The following is a 22,038-nucleotide window of genomic DNA, read 5'->3' on the forward strand; positions in this document are numbered from 1 at the left end:
CAGGTTGTTCATGTTATTACTGTGGGAACATATGGTGATTTTAAATATTGGGTAATTTTCTCTCTCTTTTTATTTCTGGGCCAACTTCTTGGACCCATCTAATCTGACATATCTTTTCTCTTTCCTACATTCTACACTCTTGTCTTGACCAATTGCTGGACATGACATAGCCTAACTGCAATTCCACAGTTCAGGAAGCATCTCTCTTTGCCTTCTTTGATTCAGTTCAGTAGATATTTATAAAGCAAGTATTATATGCCAGTCACTCTTTTAGGTACAGAATTATAGATGTGAAGCCTCAACAAGAGTTTTTATGCTTGCATTGTGAATTTCCTTAACATTTTTAGTAACAATATCTTAAAAGTTTTCCCGAAATCACGAATCAAAATTAAGTACTTTCACTAAGCTTTTCTTGAGTTAAAGTAGGGAGTTAGTAAACAGATTTGAGGACGGTTGGCCAGGCAAATTTATTTAAGTGGTAAAGTGTTACTAGATATTTGCTAATGAGGAAATAGTATGAATGTATTGAATTTTGTGAACTTGAGAGATGAATAAAGTTTTATACATAAGTAATGACCCATTTAGTATGAATTAACTCTTTAGGGAAAAAAAACCTAATTGGTTTTTCATTTAAAAAATTTATTCAAAATTAGGTTTTGTGACAGGATACTCATTTAAAATGTCTTAAATGTGTACCTGGTTGCTTTCAATGTGCTCCCTCAATAGTTCCAGGCAGTTTCGTGCAAAGAAGGCCAGACAACTTAATTATTTTCTTGACTTTTGTACTCAAATTTTACTTCCAAGGGCAGAAAATTTTGGAAAAATTATAAGTAGCACTTCATCAGGAAAAGCTTAGGGATGTCTGTCTAATAAACTATCTTGATGCCCAAACATGATAATTAATTTCAGCCATTTCTTATTTTTCAAAATTAATCAAACATATGATAGCCTGTCCACACAAATTAACCAGTGGTACTCTCAGTCAAAAGTAAAGACACTTGATATTTTATTTAAGTTAGTGAGTTTAAAACTTGATATGTGATTTCTTTTAGGCTTCTTGTAATACTAAGAGTTAACCCCTGTGTCTTTGAGATTCTATACGTGCCATATATTGCAGGAACTACTATATAATAAAATTTCAGTTAACCTGACCTTATTGATTAAATCCCTTAATTAGGAATTTTAAAATATGTGTGTAGAAGGGAAGAGGCAATACTTTGTTCTTAAGATAATGATAAATCACTGGAAAATCTAGAGTTAAGATTTTCGTTACCAAAACAATCTCAAAGACAGGGCTGAATGGACGCACATATATGGCAATATGTACTATGCCATCCGTCCATCCACCTGTCTGTCCATCCACCCATCTGTTCATTTATCCGTCCATGCATCCATCTCCTCATCTATATATTCATATATCCAACCAGCCATCCAGCCATCTGTGTATCTAGCATGCAGTGCAATGAACATTCTTACCAAATTTAGACCATTATACTTCTTAACACTTTGAGATGCTATTTATATTGAGATTTTTTAAAACAGAAATAACACACACAAAATAGATTTTCAATTAAGTCTTAGTAAACTGGAAAAACAATTAATTTGTCTATTGATTGCCTACTGAATTTAGATTTTACCAAGAATATAAAGAATGTAAAATGAGGTTCATCACCCAAGGAGCTTGTAAATTTAATTGGGAAGACAAGGGCTACATATCTGGTAAGTTAAATAGTAATATAAGAAATAAATAATAACAGGCCGGTTGCTATGGCTCACACCTGTAATCCCAGCACTTTGGGAGGCCAAGATGGGTGGATTGCTTGAGCCCAGGAGTTCAAGACCCCATCTTGAACATGGGCAATAAGATGAAACCCCATCTGTAAAAAAATACGTAAATTAGCTGGGTGTGGTGGCACATGCCTGTAGTCCCAGCTATTCGAGAGGCTGAGGTAGGAGGATCACTTGAGCCCGGGATTTTGAGGCTGCAGGGAGCAGTAATCATGCCACGTTGCATTCCAGCCTGGGTGACAGAGCAAGACCCTGTCTCAAAAAGGAAGAAAAATGAAATAAACAGTAACAAACTGTTACAATGAAAATTTTGCCACATAGTAATGTAGTTTTTATGTGGGTGTTTATATACCCACATATATATGTGGATATTTTAACTGTGGATCTCTCTGGTTCTCAGTTATTTAGAAGATCTTGTTGTGTGGTAGATTTAAGGCCTTTTACCCTAATCATTCTTATGGCTTTCTGTTTATTGTAAGCAGTATATCACATTGATAGTAAGTTCATTATGCTGATATTGATTATGACTTCTGTGTATAAAAAGAGCTAGAAAGTTTAAGGATAAAATTCCTTTATTCACTGAGTGTAAATTAAATTTAATCTTTGATTATTGCATCTGTATCTCAAGTTTTGTAAAGTTTAAATTTGCCTCTTAAAAATTGAGGATTGCCTTGAAGCCTTAGCAAAATAATTCACAAAACCTGACTAATGCTAACAAGAGATATTGAGGTTGTCTGCTGCTTGGAGTTTTTCAATCTTTTATCTTTAGTTGACCAATTAATCTTTAATTAGTTAATTCTTAGACTGCAGTCAGTCTTTAGACTGTTTTGTGTTTGTTTTGTTTTTGTTTTTTTAACCGTCTTGACTTGATATCCAAATCAGTTTACTGACTTGTGGTTGCTTTTAGGTATCCTGCTAGCATATGGTCATGCCAGAAAATCAGTTTGTTGGTGAATATGATGTCAATTCTGAATGCTTATGCTCTAGAACATCATTATTATCTTGATATTTCATAATATTCAGAAAAGTGGGATGTGAGCACTGATATTTTGTTCAAGAAACTAGGGTTGAGATACTTCAGTTTATGCCTTGCAGACCTGAGGAAGCTAGCAAATGCCATTGCCTTATAGCTTTTTAATATGATTTATATAGAACTTGATTTTAAGTTGTCATTATATTGTCTGGTGACCTCCCAAAAAGTAGGTTAGCTTTCTAGATTTGGTTTTGATCTTTTTGTTAGTTTCATCAGCAGAATTCTGTGGTAACCTCAGGTTCTATTTTACTATTATATTTACTGCTGCCTTTAAGCATTTCAACATCAGTTGCTGCTCAGAAGATTTTCTTTTCATAGAGGAAAATATGGTAGATTTCCTCTGGCATTCAAACTGTCACATTTGACCCATTACTCAAATCTTACCTCATTTCTGGAACTTCTCATCGTTCCTTCTTGACCATTTACATTCTTCTAGTTCTTTAGAAAATATCTTAATATTCACCTTCCCCCAAACCCATCTGTAACCACCTTCATTAAGTAAAAAATAACCAGACACACTTATGTTGAAATTTACAAATAGGTATTCTTTTTATTCTGCATTTATGTATGTTGTTCTATTTATGAATTTCATATGTGTATTTATTAATTTCAGTCTGTTAGATTGAAGGCTACATAATGGCAAGCACACCATCTAACAAACAGCCTATAAACCTTAGAGGGGTGTCATATACTCCGTGGACCCTAACTATGAGAATACTAGATTTACTGACATCCACTTTGGTATCTTGGCAATATTCTTTACTAATAGTGGCTGAACATACAAAGAAAGAGATGATGCGAGGTTTACATCTGCTATCCAAAACTACTTTTTGTGTATTTCCTATGCATCTCATCTACAACAAATGTGACAGAACTATATGGGCTGGAAATGAAAACTACCGTGAGCTCCTTGTCAGCATTTGGAGATTCTTCCATTAAAATACCTTCAAAATCCAGAATCTGGCAGGGCTGTCATAGCACTGGCCCAAATATATCTGGTAGTGAGGGACAATCATTTTAGTTATAGAGAGTTAGAATTTAAGACAAGGAGTTAGGATTCCAAAGGGATAAAGATAGCACTGGAGTAGTTCTGTACTTTTAACCAATCTGTAAGGCAAGGGAAAAATTATTTGGCATACATGGAACACATAGTTTAGGTTTCAGAAGGAAAGAAACAGATTCAACTTAGTAATTAATTTCAAATGTGGAGAGCTATGGAAACTATACTTGCTAGATAAGATATTTATGGTGCCAAAATTCTCCAAATATAAGGTGACTTTAGTTTCAAGACTTTGAAGGCTTTTCTTAATTAAGTAATTTGTATATCATTTTTAATAGGTGATCATATTAATTTGGTGAGCTCATCATTGTCATCATTTCCTATTCTTCAACGTTCTTCTGAAGAGAAAATTCTTTACTCAGACAGGTTGAGCCTAGAAAGGTGAGGACAATTTATTTTATTTTCTTTTTTTTGACTAGGTAATACATAGACATGGTACAAGATTTGAAAGATGCAAGTCTCCCTCCTTCCTCCTGTTCCCCAGTTATTCAATTCTCCTATTTAGATATAATCATTTTTTAAACCAACTTTTTGCTTCTCCTTCCTGAGGTATGGTGAGGAATTTTATATCTATATAAATAAAAGAGCTTGACTATACTCCGCAAGAGTACTACAGCAATTCTAAAATATGACATTGATGAAAAATGGATTTTAGTATAGAAAAAAACTATAATATATATAATCCTCACATGAGCTTCCTGGGCCCTATCCAGTCTAGTTTCCTGTTACTTCACTGGCTTAATCTCTTCCTACACTCTCCTTCACTCACTGCTCCAATCATACCTGCCTCCTAGCTGTTCCTTGAATACACCAAGAGTGATTATACCTCAGGAATTTGGTACTTGCTATTCCCTCTGCCTGGAATGCTGTTCCTCCTCATATCTTTAGGTTCGTTCCCTTACCGCCTTCAGATCTTTGCTCAAATGTCATCATTTCAGGGATGATTTTCTCTGGCCATCCTCTCCAAAATTGCAACCCCTTACACACTGAAGTCTCCAGCCCCCTTCTCTGCTTTCATTATTTTTCTTCTTAGCATTTATTACCCTATAACATAATAACTATTTACTTACTATGTTTATTGTCTGTCTCCTGCTAGAATACAGGTTCCATAAGCACAGAAATTTTTGTCCAGTTCTGTATTCTTGATATTTAGAACAGAACCTGGTACCAAACATGCTCTTGATAAAATTTTTTTAATGAATGAATATATTTAGAACTTGATCCCCATCTCTACATCTAGGAAACTATCCACAGTAACATGGTGGATGAAGGATCCCAACCTCTACCCCAGTGGTGTAACCAGCAGAGAAAACATCTCTGCTCTGCATACCTGTAGCTTAGCAGTGCACATCTGACAACAAATTACAATGAACTGTCTGTGTTTATAGTTGGGAAAAACTGCTGGAGGTTCCAACATGTTCTTTTGTATGGAAAGTAACACTGAAGGGCAATATCGCTCATGACATCTTTGCGGTATAGATGGTTTTTGAGAATGCTGTCTAATATTTATAACTTTCATTATATTTTATATTTTTTTTTATATTTTAAAATGTTTTGAGGGATTTTTTTTTGATAACTTTTCTTTTGATCTCTGAAAGACTGGCCAAGAATAGTACCTCAGCTTCCTTCCGTTTCATGTTACTTGATATTAACAGGAGCCAGTATTTTTAAGACTATGACATAACAAGTTAGGCACTTCCTTTGTAGCTTGGTGTGACTCAGGCAATTGTGAAGATGGGTCCTTAACAGCATGGGCCTCTGGGGTGGAGAAGCAAACTTTGATCAGGCAGAGACTTGCTTATCAAGAAAGTCAGGATTAAGAGAACTGACTCCACTTCATTGGTTGTGAAATGACAGAATCACAAAGATATAAAGTTAGGCACCGTTTGACAAGAACCAGGATGTGCAGTCAAGAAAGTGTGGCTAGCAGCAAGAAACTAATTCAGGGATCACTTTTGAGAGCCAGTGGGTAGTGCCAGTGATTTCCAAAGGCAGATATGCCATGCTTTGCAGCTTCTTAGCTAGGGACTGAGGGGTCAAGAGCAGAATCCAACCCTGAGAAGAACTACTTAGAAGAGCTAGGCTCTGGCTCTTTTGGGAGTTAGGTTAGCCCTGGAGTACCAGAAAGACAGCTTATCGGCACCCAGAAGGAAACACAGAAGCAAAGGCATAGTCCATTAGATGTATCAGTAATGGGGTAGGAGGTGTAGCAACTCAAGAGTTTTGTAGGCCTAGAAACTCCCCTTGAGGGCACTGGTTCTCTGGTTATTATGTATGTTTGCTTGCTTGTTTTGTTGGAGTGACAGAGGTTTATGGGGTTAAGTGGTATACAAGTGAGCCTTGGCACTGGGACTTAACCACTGTGTTTAGTATCAGAGAAAGTGACTTTATTTCAATCTATGGTAGCTTATGTAAGAGGGAGGTTGTAGGTTATTTATTTTCCTATCTTAGTGATGACCGATTCAAGAATTGGATGAAATAGAAGTTGGGGAATATCAGTAAGTTTAAGAGAAAAAGAAAAAGACTGAAGCAGAAGTGAGACGATTTCAATTTTTTGCTAAGCTGATGCACAAAGATACAAATCTTAAGGTAGAATACTTATAATTTATTAATTTATAATTTAGATACTAAATTTATTGATTTATCACAGTTGTGATAAAATAGTTGGATAAAATATTGTGATAAAATAATTGGATAAAGTATTGTGATAAAATAATTGAATATATAAGTGAATTTTAAATATTCTGTGATAAAATAATTGAATACATGAAATGAATTATAAAATTAACCATACATTAAAAGAATTAAACTATTGCCCAAAATTTCCTTTTCTTTTCCTTTATCTTTAACAGGTTTCTTCAGAATCTATATTTTTAAACATCATATCTTTGTTAGCCATTAACATTCAGTTACTTTTTTTTTCTGCGAATCATTATTTTTTCTCTTTATCAGGAAGATTCTGATCACTTTCATAGTTTCAGTTATGCTAGTAACACTCTGATTTATTTTCTTTAAAGCTTACATTAACTTGATTTCTACAGAAAGAGAGTATTTCTAATAAACTTCCGTATTAGAGTTGTTCACACTCCGATAGAGCTGTATTTTCCTTGAAGACTCCTTTTGACCTCTCAGACTAGAATCACGCAGGACCTCCTGTCTGCCCCTATTATTTTACTACTAGAATTCTTAAAGGGCCCTCAACTTACTTACTTCACATGTAATACGTTACAACATTTTGCATAATAGAGGCTTACTGTTTTAAATACAGCTGAAAGCATATATTTTTAAGGTTTCATCCTACCCTGTAGGACTCTAAATGTTCTGCAAAGTTCAAAGTGTTGAGCATGTAAACGTATACATAAAATCTTAGTTTCTGAGGAAATGTTAAGGACCACTTTGCCATTAATAAATCTCAGTATGAATTTTTTTTTAATCAAATCGAACGGTAGATGGCCGAATTTCTTGCTCTTTTGAAGATGTCATCTAGCTCAACAGTCTATGATTCCCTGAGAGACCCTTTTATATGTTTTTAACTCTGATGACTTAGTTGCCTGGGCAGTCGTTACATCAGTGGATTGATGCCAAGGGCACTTGTCTGGTTATGTGACAAGATTCAGTCATTTAAACCTCTATCACAAAAGACAATTATGTTGAATGTTTTCTCATGTTAAGTCAATTTCATGTGAAAAAAATTATATTTGAGTTTTTTAATATAATGAGAGCTTAGACATAATTTTAATAATAAACCCTGTCAAAGTCTATTGGTTTTTTTTTGTGAATGATTTGCAATTAAATATAGGTCGCTTAGTTCATGGGGGTTGGAAGTGGTCCAACTTATTTTTTTCTCCTCACAGAATGAGAGCACAAAGATACTACTACTAATATTTGTAAGAGGAGGTAGGTGGCTGAATCATAACCTAATTAACTTTTTAACATTTTTTTCTAGACAAAAGCTGACCGTATGTCCTATCATCAATGGGGAAGACCACCTTCGTTTGTTGAACTTTCAACACAATTTTATAACTCGGATACAAAATATTTCTAATCTACAAAAGTTAATATCCTTGGATTTATATGATAACCAGATTGAAGAAATCAGTGGGCTTTCTACTCTGAGATGCCTTCGTGTCCTTCTGTTGGGGAAAAACAGGTATTCTTTGTAGAGCAGTGTTTGTTTGTAACCTAATGTTATGTGTAGGATTAATGTGGAGATGACAACTTAGAATTGAATAATACTTAAGAAATGAATAGGCTAAAAATTTTTAAAAATTATTTGAATTATTTGAGTGGACTAAGATCCAGTCATAATTCGTTTCATGAGATTCAGTTTGACAATTTGTCACACCAAGTAACATTTATTATGTATTTTACTTCCATTGCTTTTCAGTGCCATATCTTATAGGGAAGTAAATAGCAGACTTTGGCCTTGATTTTGTTTCCTTAGAACTTACTTTAAACATGTGTATTCACTTTAGGCTTATGTATTTCACTTGTGACTCTTCCCAGTGTTTGACTAAGGGTAGACACTCGATACTTTGTGATTATCAAATCAGGAATTGATTCTTTTTCAGACGGTAGTTTCAGTTTGTATCTAACATTACATCCTATATGAACTTCCCCAGTTCCTTTTATACAACTCTGTTATGTAGTGCAGCTATACAGTTCTTGACTTATTTCTTTGAGATTCATTCATTACTTTTCATTCTACTTTACTGAATAGCTTTTGCAATGCCTACAAAGAAGGGCTTTATAGTAAAATCCAAAAATGATTTTTATATTATCAAATGAAGAAGTTTAGATATAGTATCATAACCAGGCTAGGTTCTCCTCCCCCATCTTTCCCCGCCTCCCACCCTAGCATGGATCTTGGATTACTCCTTGCAGGGAAAAAAAGTAATATCTTTTCCTCACCCATCTCAAGGTTCATGGCTGACACTCTATAACAAAGATTAACAAGAGAAAAGCATTAACAATTTATTTAATACAACTTTTACATGACACAAGAGCCCTCATAAATGAATATCCTCCAAAACAGGGAAAACTGTGTATTTTTATGCTTAGGTTTGATAGCAAGTGGACAGTATGATTGGACAAAAGGAGGTATGAGCTAATGGTAATAAACTGGGGGAACTTAGCAAAGTCTATTTGTTCAGATTCTTCTTGGTGTCTCTGTGTCTTCATTCCCTTTTTTGGGGTATATTATGTATTTTACTTCCATTGCTTCCTTCCATGAGGGTCATAAGACCCTCATTCCAGAGGACTCCTGCCCTATACCCACAAAGGGAAGGGATAGATCAGATACTTCTATCTATCTGGAAGATAGATCAGAGAATTCTTTTTATGGCCTCAGGGGAGAAAGGGGAGAGAAGCTCACAGAGTGAGCTTAGGAAAGGTATCTTAAATTTAAGGTAGGGTAGGTAGATCAGAGAATTCCTTTTATGGCCTTAGGGAAGAAAGGTGGGAGAAGGTCAGAGAGTGAGCTTCCTCCTTTTTTTTTTTTGAGATGGAGTCTCGCACTGTCACCAGGCTGGAGGACAGTGGCGCCATCTTGGCTCACTGCAACCTCTGCCTCCCGGGTTCAAGTGATTCTCCTGCCTCAGACTCCTGAGTAGCGAGTACCTGGGACTATAGGCGTGTGCCACCATGCCCAGCTAATTTTTGTATATTTAGTAGAGACAAGGTTTCATTGTGTTGGCCAGAATGGTCTCGATTTTTTGACCTTGTGATCTGCCAGCCTTGGCCTCCCAAAGTGCTGGTATTACAGGCATGAGCCACCACGCCCAGCCTGAGCTTCCTCCTTATATGATTTTCTCAATTTCCTTCAGCTTAAATTACTCAGTATGCCAATGTGCCATAGTTTGGGGTGTTGTGTATTGAGCCTTGGCTGTCTTTATTCTCACTACCCAATGATAATATAAGATAGTTTTCCCAATATCATGTCCCAGAGTTCTAGTCTCTTGTTTGTCCTCCATAGTTTCTATGAAGGCTCCTATCAGTGTAGTTTATTACCCATAATTAGTTCAAGTGTTAAGCGTTATGTAGTCTGAGCAAATTTGGAGCATATCTTAGTCTGTTTATGTTGCTATTAGGCAACCCATTGGGGGTCAAATTTTAACATGATGTTCGGTGGGGTCAGATATTCAAATCATAGCAGGGAGATTATAGAATCATAGCGTATTAGAGCTTGAAGTGACTTCAGAGAGTAGCTTCCTCTTTTTACAGATGGAGAAATGGAAAGGCAAAGTGACTTTTGCAAAGTTAGATATATACAAAGTCTATACAATAAGGGTATGCCACCAGAGCAGTTCACTGAGTAAGGTGAGAAGGGAAGTTCACTTTTCATACATTTAAGGCATTCCCTAGTCTCCCTATTCTCTTGCCCAGGTGCTTCCTATTCTCTTGCCCAGATTTCTTTACTAGTTTCTGATCCTCAGAGTTACTGATTTCTTTGCCTCGCTTATAATTATTCTTTAATACCATTGTCATTATTCCCTTCTTCTAGTCCTTGAATTAATATTTTTAGTGATATTTAAAATCACTTTCTCTAGTATTTAAGCGCTGTTCCTGGTTCCTACCATTTTAAGTCATCTTTCCATCTGATCTATCTTTCTATTTGTACTTTTCCGCTTCTCTGGCTTCTTAGAATTAACCCTTTAAGTTGTCGTTTTTGATAACTTGTGCCTTGAAGCCACCAGTCTATCTGAGCTTCTGACTTTATTTAAGGTCTTTTTGTTCTTTCAACTCTAAGAGACTTAATGCCTTTCTACTATATCATTATGTTAGTGAAGTAAAAACAATCTAATGCTGTCTCTTCTTCCTCTTTCTACTCTTCCATCTTTTTTATTTGTTATTTGTTTGGTTTTAATCTTATTTTATTTTTCACATAAAGGAGTAGCTATTGAACAGTTCTAGAACTATTAGTGTTCTTGAATCAAAAAGAAAATGAGTCAGAAGAAAACTTTCCATATTTTCCCCTATTGCATGTTTTTGAAGTGTCAGTAAAATGCAAGTCTGATACCTAAAACAAATGCCAAGTGCTCTCCATCCAGCTGACTTTGTCACAGCAAGAGGCCTTTGAGCTGTGAAGATGGAAATCTATCATGTGAATGTTAGGCAAACCTGGCTGAGGATGCTGGTAAAGAGGGAAGTACATCTGCTACCCTGTCTCTTCATGCGTTTGTGTTAGATGATTTGTTGCTTCCTGCTGGTCAACTTCAGAAAGCTTTCTCCTTTCCACATTACTCTGCATTGTCTTTTGGTCCAAGGCAGTGGAACCATATATGGAAATCCAGGGCAATCACGTGCCTCTGGGTTCAGGCAACTCCAACAAAGATTTCTACTCTAAAGCTAAGAAAGAACCTTGCTCAGGTTCTGTATGTGAGGTTTCCATTGATACTAAAGAACTCCCAACCCCACATTGCTGTCAAAGTTCTTGTTCTCTAATTGTTCTGCCTTCAGTATCTCCTGCTTATCCTCTCCAGGTCCTCTGCCACCCTTGTCATTACAGGCGAATGCAGAGAACTTCTCTGCATTTTCTTCTGATCACCCAAGATTAGAGATCAAAACTCTCTGTTAGAACCTGGGATTCTCTGTTTCTTTCCTTTTGACTCCTTGAAGTTTCCCACTTAAGGATTTGTTTCTGACACCTGAAAAGCTGAGCCTTCTTATAGGTCCTGTAGTGAGGTCTTTATCCTGGCATCAGTAACATAATGTGGCCTGCAGAGACAGGCTGTGATATATCCCTAGAGGTCTCAGGTGATGGGTGGGCCTCATCTTTTTCTAGTTTCAGTTTCTATTCAATGGAAGAGCTTCTTTTTTAAATAAATCTTTCAGGTCACATTGGTGTTAATGTAAAAATGGTCAAATGTGGGGGCACTGGCTAGGATTCTGCAAATTCCTCACATCAATACATAATCTGACCAGTGGGGGCCTTCTAGGTCAACTGATGCCTTCGTTTACCTCTGAATTCTTTAGAATTGTGTATGTTTTTAGGTCATTTCAGGTGTTTGGGGGTGGGAAGAGAATTTATGGCAAAGGCAACTCATGAGAACAAGAAAGCAAGATGTTTGGTTGGTCTTGGGTTTAACTGATTGAACGACTTGTCTGTTTTTCTTCCTGTTCACCTGGGTGATCCAAATCTGATGTGAGTCATAAAGCAGCTATGTGTCAAAGCTAAACTAATACCAGAAGTCATGTTATAGCCCAGTGGGTTCTTCTTGCCTGCTGCACAGAAAAGCCAATATACTGAGACAGAAGGTGTTGCAACTGAGTAAGAATTTAATAATCACAAGGCAGTCAAGTGAGCAGGATGGAGGAGGAGATATTTCTCAAATCTGCCTCCCTAAGAATTTGGAGACTAGGATTGTCAAGGCTTGTCTGGCAGGCAGGAGGCTAGGGAATATGGGTTCTGCTTATTGGTTGGATTGGGGATGGAGTCACAGGGGTGTTGAATCTGTCTTCTTGTACTGAGTCAGTTCCTGAGTGGAAATCACCAGTCTGGGTGGTATCAGTTGGTCTACCAGAATCTGAAAATATATCTGGAAAAAAAAGTCAAATACCAGTCTTAGGTTTCATTAACAATGTTATCTATAGGGGAAATTGGGGAAGTCACAAATCTTATTACCATTGGCTCTGTGATTCCTGAGCAGTAAGCAATTACAAAAAGGCAGGTTAGAAAACAATGACTGGTTATCATTTAATTATGCCTCAGTCTTAGCAGAATTCAGGCCCCTAACATAATTCTAACCTTGTGGTCTTTCATTAGTTTTATGAAGATGTTTTTGGTTCCTGAACGAAGATGAGGTTAGTTTCAGGAAGGGACTATTATGATCCTTGGTTTAAAGTTAAACTGTAAACTAAATTTTTTCCCATAGTTAGCTTGGCCTATGTGCAGGAATGAGCAAAGACAGCTTGTATGACTAGAAGCAAGATGGAGTCAGTTATGTTAGATTTCTCAATTTTGCAAAGGAAGTTGCAGTCACAACAGATAGGGAGTGAATATGTGAGGCCCTGGTGGAATTCTGAGGGAATACATACTGCACATGATGGTTTCTCTGATTGAAGGGCATTAAAGGTGTTCAGGATTTCTGATAAAGACAGAAACAGACTACATTGGTTCTTCAAATCAGAGAACTTTGGGCTGATATAATCTCTATTATCCCTGATGTATAATTTTCAAAGTGTTAAAAATATAATTCTCAGACAAATAGTAATCACAGGCCAGCATTTTAATTAATTCAATAATGTGGGAACCAGCAGGATGACAAAGCTGGTTCAAAGGAGAGTAAGAGAAACTAATAAACAGTGTTTTTACAGGCACTCCAGGTGATTCTGATAAATCCAGAAATTTGAGAACCACTGTTTTAGGGAATGTGAACTTCGAAGTATAAAGGAATGGAATAAAAGGCTTCTCTAATAGCTATGAGGTCAGGTTACTATTAGAACGCCTGGCTCTGTCCTAAGCCATATGATTAGGGTACTATAATTTTCTGCAACTGTTTTAGGTATTTCAGGAGCAAAGCAGGGAGAGGAAAAGTTGTGTTGAAAGTTGTACCTGGGCCGGGCGTGGTGGCTTATGCCTGGAATCCCAGCACTTTGGGAGGGCGAGGTGGGTGGACCACCAGGTCAAGAGATCAAGACCACCCTGGCCAACATGGTGAAACCCTGTCTCTACTAAAAATACAACAATTAGCTGGGCATAGTGGCGCGCACGTGTGGTCGTAGCTATTCGGGAGGCTGAGGCAGGAGAATCCCTTTAACCTGGGAGGTGGAGGTTGCAGTGAGCTGAGATTGTGCCACTGCACTCCAGCCTGGTGACAGAGCGAGACTCCATCTCAAAAAAAGAAAAAAAAAAGAAAAAGAAAAAAAAAGAAAGTTGTACCTGTTTTCCTATCTGGTTGGGCTATTAATTTAGCTATTTGAGAGATTTAAATTCTAGACAGGATAGTATTAATTGCCTGGCACTAGGTGAAGGCTAGTGAAAGAGTCCAGTGAGTCTGGAAGAATGCTGATGGTTTGGACGAAGTGAGGTAGGAGTGTTCAGGGGGTAGGGTACAGATTCTGTCAGGGTGATGATGTGAGAGGAGACTGATGAGGAGGTGGTGGTCATAAGGCAGTGTGGTGTGTGTGTGTGATAAGGGAGTGAGGAAGATCTACAGCTACGCAACGATGATACATGGTGAGCATATGAGAAATATTTTTATAAATTGAATTGGATTGAATTGGCTTGTAATATAATTCTTGATTTGGCAATGATATAAGATAACTGAGATCAAGTGCAGACAGAAATTAATTAAGTTTAAGTCTGCATGATGTTTACATGGTAATGATCGGTATGTATGTATATACATACACACTATATATATCTCACATATATACACACTATGTATAGATAACATATATATTATTCAGTGGATGATCCAAGTTCTGAAAACACTTAGAGAGGTGGAAATGGTTCTTTGAGGCAGTAAACAAGGACAACAAAAATCGATGGTGATAAATATATGGTGATAAAGATGGGTTGTATGAACTTCATTTTTTGTTCTTTTTTTTACCATTGTTCTCATCTGGCATATCAAAAATTTCAAATAAATATAAGCATTTTACAAACTGAGCAGGTCCCAGTAGAAAGCATTTAGGTGGTATGCAATTTGTCTCTGTCATAAAGAATCCTGTTATGAATACCCTTGTGCATACAACTTATTCATTTAGTTAGTATGTTCGTTCATTCACTAAACAAATATTTTTTGGGTACCTACTTGGCACTAGGCACTGTTATAAGTGCTGGGGATAGAGTAGAGAACATGTCAGAATGTCCTCTTAAAGCTCACATTTTGATTTGGCAAGAGATTTTTTTAAAATGTAAACACAAAGTAATATATTTTTAGGCTATGATCAATTCTGTGAAGTCAAAGCAGAGAAAGGAAACAGTGTAATGGGGACAGGAAGTAAAAACTATTTTAAATAGGGTCATCTGGAAGCATCTTTGAAGAGTTGTTTGATCTGAGACCTGAATAAAGTGAAGTTTTGAGGGAAGAACATTAGGGGAGTAGGAACAGCAAGAATAAATACCCTAAGGTAGAAATGTACTTGTCAGGTTAGAGGTACAGCAAGAATGCCTCTGTTGCTGGAGCAGAGTGAGTGAGTGAGCCTGTGGTAGGAGATAAGGCTGGCGGAAGAGTCAGCAGCCAGGTTAGTGCCTTGTAGGCAGAAGTAAGGAGTTTAGATTATATTCTAATGTGAAGAACTGCCTTGAATAAGTGCATTGACTTAAGGTTCTTAGACATAGGATTGTTCTTTTCTAATGATGACATTTAAACTCTCTTTCTCTTGAGTGGTATTGCATTTTTAAAAATTATAATAAATCAGAGGGAAATATATTATTGTTAAACATATATAACTATATATGTAGATAGAGTAAATTAAAATGAGTTACACCTTTACGCCTTAGCATACTTTGATTTACAGATAGATGTGATACATCCATATTTCTATTCTACTTATTCTGGTTTTCAGAATCAAGAAAATCTCAAATCTGGAGAATCTAAAAAGCTTAGATGTCTTGGATCTTCATGGAAATCAGGTATTGTAAAGCCCTTTCATTTCTCTTTTTTGAAAAAAAGTTCAGGAAAATGGTATAAAAGTTTTAAGAATCATACTTGCATTGAATTTTTCAAGAGTTTCTTTATTGATTCACTGAAATTTCTAAGGCATCAAGGTTATTTATAGAAGATTTGGTAACTCCTCAGCAGTAAATGACAGATACAGCTTATAAAACATTTGGAATTCTTATAGTTATGACAATTTTGTTTTTTATTAACTTATTTTTAAAGTACACATTTTGCAACCTCAATCCAAGACCTAGAATATTACTGACTTTCGTCTACTTAGGTATTTCTTTTTTTATTCCATCTCCTTACTTCTGCATCACAGGTAACCACTATTCTAGATTTCATGTTTTTCATTCCTTTGTGGGTTTTTCAGTTGGTTTTGTCACATATAGGTGTGTCTAAATAATATATTCTTTAGTAGTATTGTCTCTTAACTTAAAAAAGGTATACTATATGTTTTCATCTAGTGTTTGCTTTTTGAATACAGCATTATATTACTGAGATTTAACTATTTCAAGTAGCTATAGTTTTATTTATAGTTGTATGTTCCATGGTAAGACTATACAAAACCTTTTGGCTTCAGTGTCTTATTGATAGACATTTGGGTTGTTTCCTGTTTTTGTTGTTGTCGTTTGTTTTATCTTGTTTTTTTGCCATTATGAACAGTACTTCTACGAACTTTCTTGTACATGTCTCCTCTTCTACATGTTCCATATGTACTCTAGAGTATATAGCAGTGAAACTGATGAGTCATAGGCTATTTAAATGTTTAATTTTAGAAGATAATGCCAAATTGCTTTCTAGAGGGATTGTACCAGTTGGTACTCATACCACTAATACATAATCCTGTTGCTTCCTATTCTTTTCAACATTTGGACTTGTCAGACTTCTTAATTTTTTTCTGATTGAATTGGTATAAAGTGGTATCACGTTGTGGTTTTGATTTATATTTTCCTGATTACTATATAAATCTAGGCTCCCAATTTGTTCAGTTTGTCTACTCCTGTATCTGTCTGAATTTCTATATCTATTTTTTATGTTCCCTCTCTTTATTCTTCTCTGTCAGATCATATTGGCTGTTTTTCAGTCCTTTGCTCATCCATTTAAATTTTTGTCTTTGAAATGTATTATTTATGGCCGAGGTGGGAGGATCACGAAGTCAGGAGATCGAGACCATCCTGGCTAACACGGTGAAACCCCGTCTCTACTAAAAAATACAAAAAATTAGCCAAAAAATTAGCCGGGCGTGGTGGCGGGCGCCTGTAGTCCCATCTGCTCGGGAGGCTGAGGCAGGAGAATGGCGTGAACCCGGGAGGCGGAGCTTGCAGTGAGCCGAGATCGCGCCAATGCACTCCAACCTGGGCGACAGAGCGAGACTCCATCTTGAAAAAAAAAAAAAGAAAAAAAGAAATGTAATATTTATAAATAGTTATATGAGCTACATACTCATGCGGAATGTAAAGTGTCTTCTGCAGTGATAAGCCTACATCCTGGGATGATCTGGGAATCCCTGCCCGTTGATGAACAAGGTCTTTCACAGCTGCTTACAGTTGGTCAGGTGCAAACCTCAGTGTGATCCGTCTAGGCTTTCTAACAGCTGTTAGTTTCGGTAGTTTTGGTGAAAAGCTAACGTAATTAATAAAAACCTTGATAGATTTAATAGGCCACATCTATTAGGTTTGAATCTAGTTCCAGCCTCATGTGTTTGTCTGTGTGTGCGTGTAGGGAGTGGGAGGAATGATGGTCGCCTGGGAATTGTCTGGCTCTGCAGGTTAGTTACTGTCTGTCCAATAGAGGAGAAGTTATTTGGTTAGATGGTGGTGGAAGGGGAAGGGGAATTAAAGAGTATTGACAGTAAAAGAATATCATATGCAAAGGCACTGAGATGGAAAACAACACAATAAGTATTTACCACCAGAGAACAGAGCATGTGTGAAAGGATGTTGAGAGAAGAGACTAGAAAGGTAGGCAATGGCTAGATTGTGGAGGGCTTTGTATGCCAGGCAAATGAATTGGTGTTTTATCTTCTATTTTAAAAACTGTTTATAAATGAAACATTTTATGATAGCAGTATTTTTCTTGTTTATTTTAAAGTGTATATATGAGCAATAATAAACATATGATTTTCAAATTCTAATATATCTTTAAGAATTTGTGAGTACTACCCAAGATCTTCAAGAGCACTTGACAAAGAATACCATATCATTTCATCTGTACCTTATGTATAGGCATTAGTTACCAATCATTGTGTTGACGCAAAATGTCTGTTCCTTGTTAGCTGACCTGTGTTATGTATTTTATAATTTCAGTGTATGTTTGTGATATTGTGTGTGTTAAACATTTGTACTGCACAAATTACTTCTCAAGTTCTATAACTGGAAGAACCTTGAGAAGTAATTTGTGCAGTACAAATGTTCTATAACTGGAAGAAAGAAGTTTTAAATGAAATCTGAGTCTTGTTTCATAATATATGAATCCAATAAGCAAAAATTCACAGTATTTCAAAGCAGAGATACAGTCTTAGTGACCTTAGGTTTCTAAAAAGCCAGGAAGGAACTATTCTAGATGAAATAACTAATGTCCAATTCTAAAAATTCAGCATCTTATAGTAAAAAAGCTAAAAGACATTAAGTGAATGTATATTGTCTTCTGAATTTACTTCTATTGGAAATAAAAATATGCTTGGTGCACACTGTGAAATAAAACATAATTGGTTTATGGATGTTAAATCATTCTGAGTAATGATGGTGGTGTTCAGGAAATGGAGTGGGAAGTAGAGACGGAAGGAGGGGAAATGGAGACAGAATAGTTGAGAGAAACTAATTATAATAATCTTGGTGAGACTGATGGTGGTATGAAGTAAAGTAGTAGCAATAAGGATATGATAAGGGGGCAGACTGGATAAATATTTAAAAAGTAGAAACATTAAGACTTAGCAATTAATTGTATGTGAGTAGTAAATACAGAGGGATCTAGGAGGTTGACTAGGAGTTTCTAACCTAGGTCTTGTGTTGGTTAACTGTAATTTTTTCTCTCAGTGAATTTTTGCTTTAACATAGACACAGATGTACTTCAAGAAGAATCTGTTCTTTCAGTGGTATCTTTTCCTCCAGGGAGAGCCTGCTATTTCTGTGGCTGCTTACCTGAAAGCAAACACTTGCCCTTTCTATATTGCTAGGGGGGAAGGTTATCTTTATCCAGGCAGAGCAATCTAGGTTACTCTCATACACAAAGGTTAATACTGGAGTATACAGCTTTCCTAGATGTGTTAAGCAGCCCTGCAGTCTATATTGGGACTCTATCTGATCCGTATGACCCATAAATGGGCTTTCCAACATTCCCATCATCTTTTTCTTGCTGCGAAGTATATCAATCAATCAAGACCTATGCTGTCACTTTATACAACCCTTTGCCTGAAGCTTCTATTATCTGCTTTATGCTTGTGACTTTGTCCATGGTTGTAACAAGTAATTGACCTTATTCCATAGCAGATGTTGTACATGATTCTGGCCTGTTGGGTTTTAAACCAAGAAGCCAAATAATATTCTTAGTGATTTTTAAAATATGGGTCTATATACAGGAATTAACCATGTTTCTTTTCAGACTTTTCTAACTAGAAGGTAACTAAATGCAGGCATTCTAATTGTAAACCCCACCAGGACCATGTGGAAGGGTAGTTTTCTAAAAGAAATGTCCAGAACTATTAGCAGAAGGGAGAAAACACACCATGCAGATCATACAATAATTGTCCCCCATAACTCTATATATTTATATATTTCTTGAGCTCAGGAAAGCTTTCTATATTTAAACACTCCTTCTTTTCCATTTATGTTTGTTATATCTATATTGTTTGTCTTCCATCTCTCCATCTTATCTTTTATTCTTCCTCTCTGTTTTTCCTTAGCATTTTGGGAAGATTTCTAAGCTTGTACTGACATTACTGATTTCTTTTTCTATGGTATCTATTTTGCTTTTTACTGGCTTCTTGCATTTTGAATTCTATCACCTGTTTAGTTTTAAAATGTGTTACTCCATGTCTTATTATACAGTTTTATAATCTGTAAATACTGATAATCTTGTTTCTTCTTTTTCAAATTTTATATAATTTTATCTTATTTTACATTAGTTAAATCAAAAATCTTAGAACACATTTTAAATGTGGTCACAGGTTACTTTTATATATTATTGAATTTATAATAAACGTTTCTTTTCTGGAAACTGGATGGAACCTAGATGGTGTTTCTTGAATATAAGAGTGTCCAAATAACAATGTGAAATATAGATTAGACATCTGAGAAAAGTTATTTTAGCTAACATCTGCTTTGAAGTGTTAGTGAAAATATTTCAAATATACTGTGATGGTAATACAAATGAGCAAATTAATCTCCAGTGACGGTGAAATTCATTTTAATGTTCATCAGGTTGATGAAGTCCTCCATGAGGACTTCTATCTTGTGTCACGCAGTAACTCATCCCATTGTGCTATACTTGCTCTTTTATAATAGTGGAGCTTAACATCACTTTGAGCTCTCATCACTTCACAGTGTTAGTTTTTACTTACCCTCTCCTTAGTGTGCAGTTCAAACTTCTCTGCTGCAGTTCAGAGCTGATTATTATTTTTTATTATTATTATTTTTGAGATGGAGTTTCGCTCTGTTGCCCAGGCTGGAGTGCAGTGGCGTGATCTTGGCTCACTGCAACCTCTGCCTCCTGGGTTCAAGTGATTCTCTTACCTCAGCCTCCTGAGTAGCTGGGATTACAGGCACACGCCACCGTGCCCGGCTAATTTTTGTATTTTTAGTAGAGACGGGGTTTCACCATGTTAGTCAGGCTGGTCTCAAACTCCTGACCTCAAGTGATCCACCCACCTCAGCCTCCCAAAGTGCTGGGATTACAGGTGTCAGCCACCCTGCCTGGCCTCAGTGCTGATTATTAATGGCAGCAGCAGGCCATCTGGAGTGGCTGCTGCCATCAGGCCAGCTGCAGCAGGGAGGCGTGGCCGGGGCTGCAGGCTCCATGGAGCCAGCGGGAGCTGGGGACAAGTGGGAGCCCCACCCCTTCCGAGTTGGGTCAGGAGCTCCCCGGGTGCTGCTACAGCCACCCAAGCCACGGCTGCAGACCTGGGCATCCGTGTGCTGTTGGGGCCAGGAAGCAGGCAGGAGCCTTGCCCTCCTGCGTACAGCTGCAGCCTCCCAAACTGCAGCCGTGGACCCAGGCATCTCTGCACTCTTGGGGACCCAGGAGGCTCCACCGCTGCTCTCGCAACAGGTTCTGAAGTGTCTGCTTCTGCTGTCTGGATTCTCCCTGTCAGTGCCTGCTCCAATCTCAGAGCAAAGTTGTGGTTAATCCTGGATGCTGTGGCAGCCTGGCCAAGTATGCAGATGCTTGGGGCAGTGTTTACACACCAGCCCTTTGTCACCTTAGCTCCCTTTGAATTTTTGGCACCAACAAGCATAGAAGGGAATCCGAGGGGGGCTGAGGACAGCTAGGTGCTGGCCTGCAGGTGCCCCTTCATACCTATAGCCTGGGCACCATGAACAGCAGCAGGAGGCAGACAGTTTCCTGAGCAGAAGCGGGCAGGTCCCTGGTGACTCCCCACCTTCAGGCCAGGCCGCCAGTCCCACTGACTGGAGTGGGAACTTGTGGTACCTTTTCTGGGCCTGCCCATGACTGCCCATGGACCAATCAGCACACACTTCCTCTACCCTGAAGCCCATAAAAGCCACAGACTCAGCCGGTGCTGAGTAGACATTGGCATAACCAGCTGTAGAGAGGAGCAAAGTACTCTAGGGCCTCCTCTCTGCTGACAGCTGCAGGGATGGTGGGATAACCAGTTGCAAAGAGGGGCTGCCCTTTCTGCTGATAGCTGAACATTTGTCAAGATGACTTCCTTGGTAGAGAGGAGCCACCCTCTCTGCTAGGAGCTGAACACTCATCAGAACACCCTGGCTGTGGAAAGGAGCTGCTCCCTGTGGGTTTCCTCTGAGCTCTTCTATCACTTAAGAAAGCTCCTGTTTGTCTTGCTAACCCTCCACTTGTTGTATACCTCATTCTTCCTGGTCGCAGGACAAGAACCTGGGACCCACAGAATTCGGGACCCACAGAATGGTGAGGCTAAAAGAGCTATAACACAACAGGGCTGAGACATGCCCCTCGCTCGCCATGTTGCAGGCAAAGAGAAGGAAACTGTGGCCCTTTGGGTCACCTGGACTTGGGAGCTCCCCAAACCAGGGCTGTGACTCCCTCTTTGGGACCCTGAGGTTCCTCGCACATCCAAGCTTCTGGGTATCACCGTGTTCCTCAGTGCCAGCTGTGGAAGCTGTTTGCAGTGTTCCTGGTCCAGCCGCAGCCTCGCAGAGAGCTGGTGCCCGTGTCAGCACCTGGAGCTGCCTACCCCGCCGTAGCAGCCAGCATGTCTGACTGTGCACAGTGGCCAGACCCCACGCTCACTCACTCCGTTCGCAGTTCCACACCTAACTTGCCCTTAGCAGACATGGGACCCAGGCCAGTAGCATGAGCTGAGCGCAGCCTGCCAGGGTGGTTAGGTG

At 37.9% G+C, this 22,038-nt stretch overlaps 1 protein-coding gene across 4 annotated transcripts in view; it reads left to right on the forward strand.

Moving 5' to 3' along the window:
• The window catches only part of LRRC49 (leucine rich repeat containing 49), a 168,754-nt gene that overhangs the window by 3,970 nt on the left and 142,746 nt on the right, over nucleotides 1-22,038 (forward strand). For 2 of the 4 annotated variants that reach the window (XM_050796297.1, XM_050796298.1), the window contains 3 exons: nucleotides 4,160-4,262; nucleotides 7,828-8,031; nucleotides 15,396-15,462. In XM_050796297.1, the coding sequence (XP_050652254.1) occupies nucleotides 4,160-4,262; nucleotides 7,828-8,031; nucleotides 15,396-15,462 (374 nt within the window). Of the gene's footprint in view, nucleotides 1-1,634; nucleotides 1,720-4,159; nucleotides 4,263-7,827; nucleotides 8,032-15,395; nucleotides 15,463-22,038 lie in introns of those variants that run through there. The other 2 variants (XM_050796299.1, XM_050796300.1) reach the window with 2 other exon arrangements.

This window comes from Macaca thibetana, chromosome 7, assembly GCF_024542745.1.
Source record: "Macaca thibetana thibetana isolate TM-01 chromosome 7, ASM2454274v1, whole genome shotgun sequence".
NCBI lineage: Eukaryota > Metazoa > Chordata > Mammalia > Primates > Cercopithecidae > Macaca > Macaca thibetana.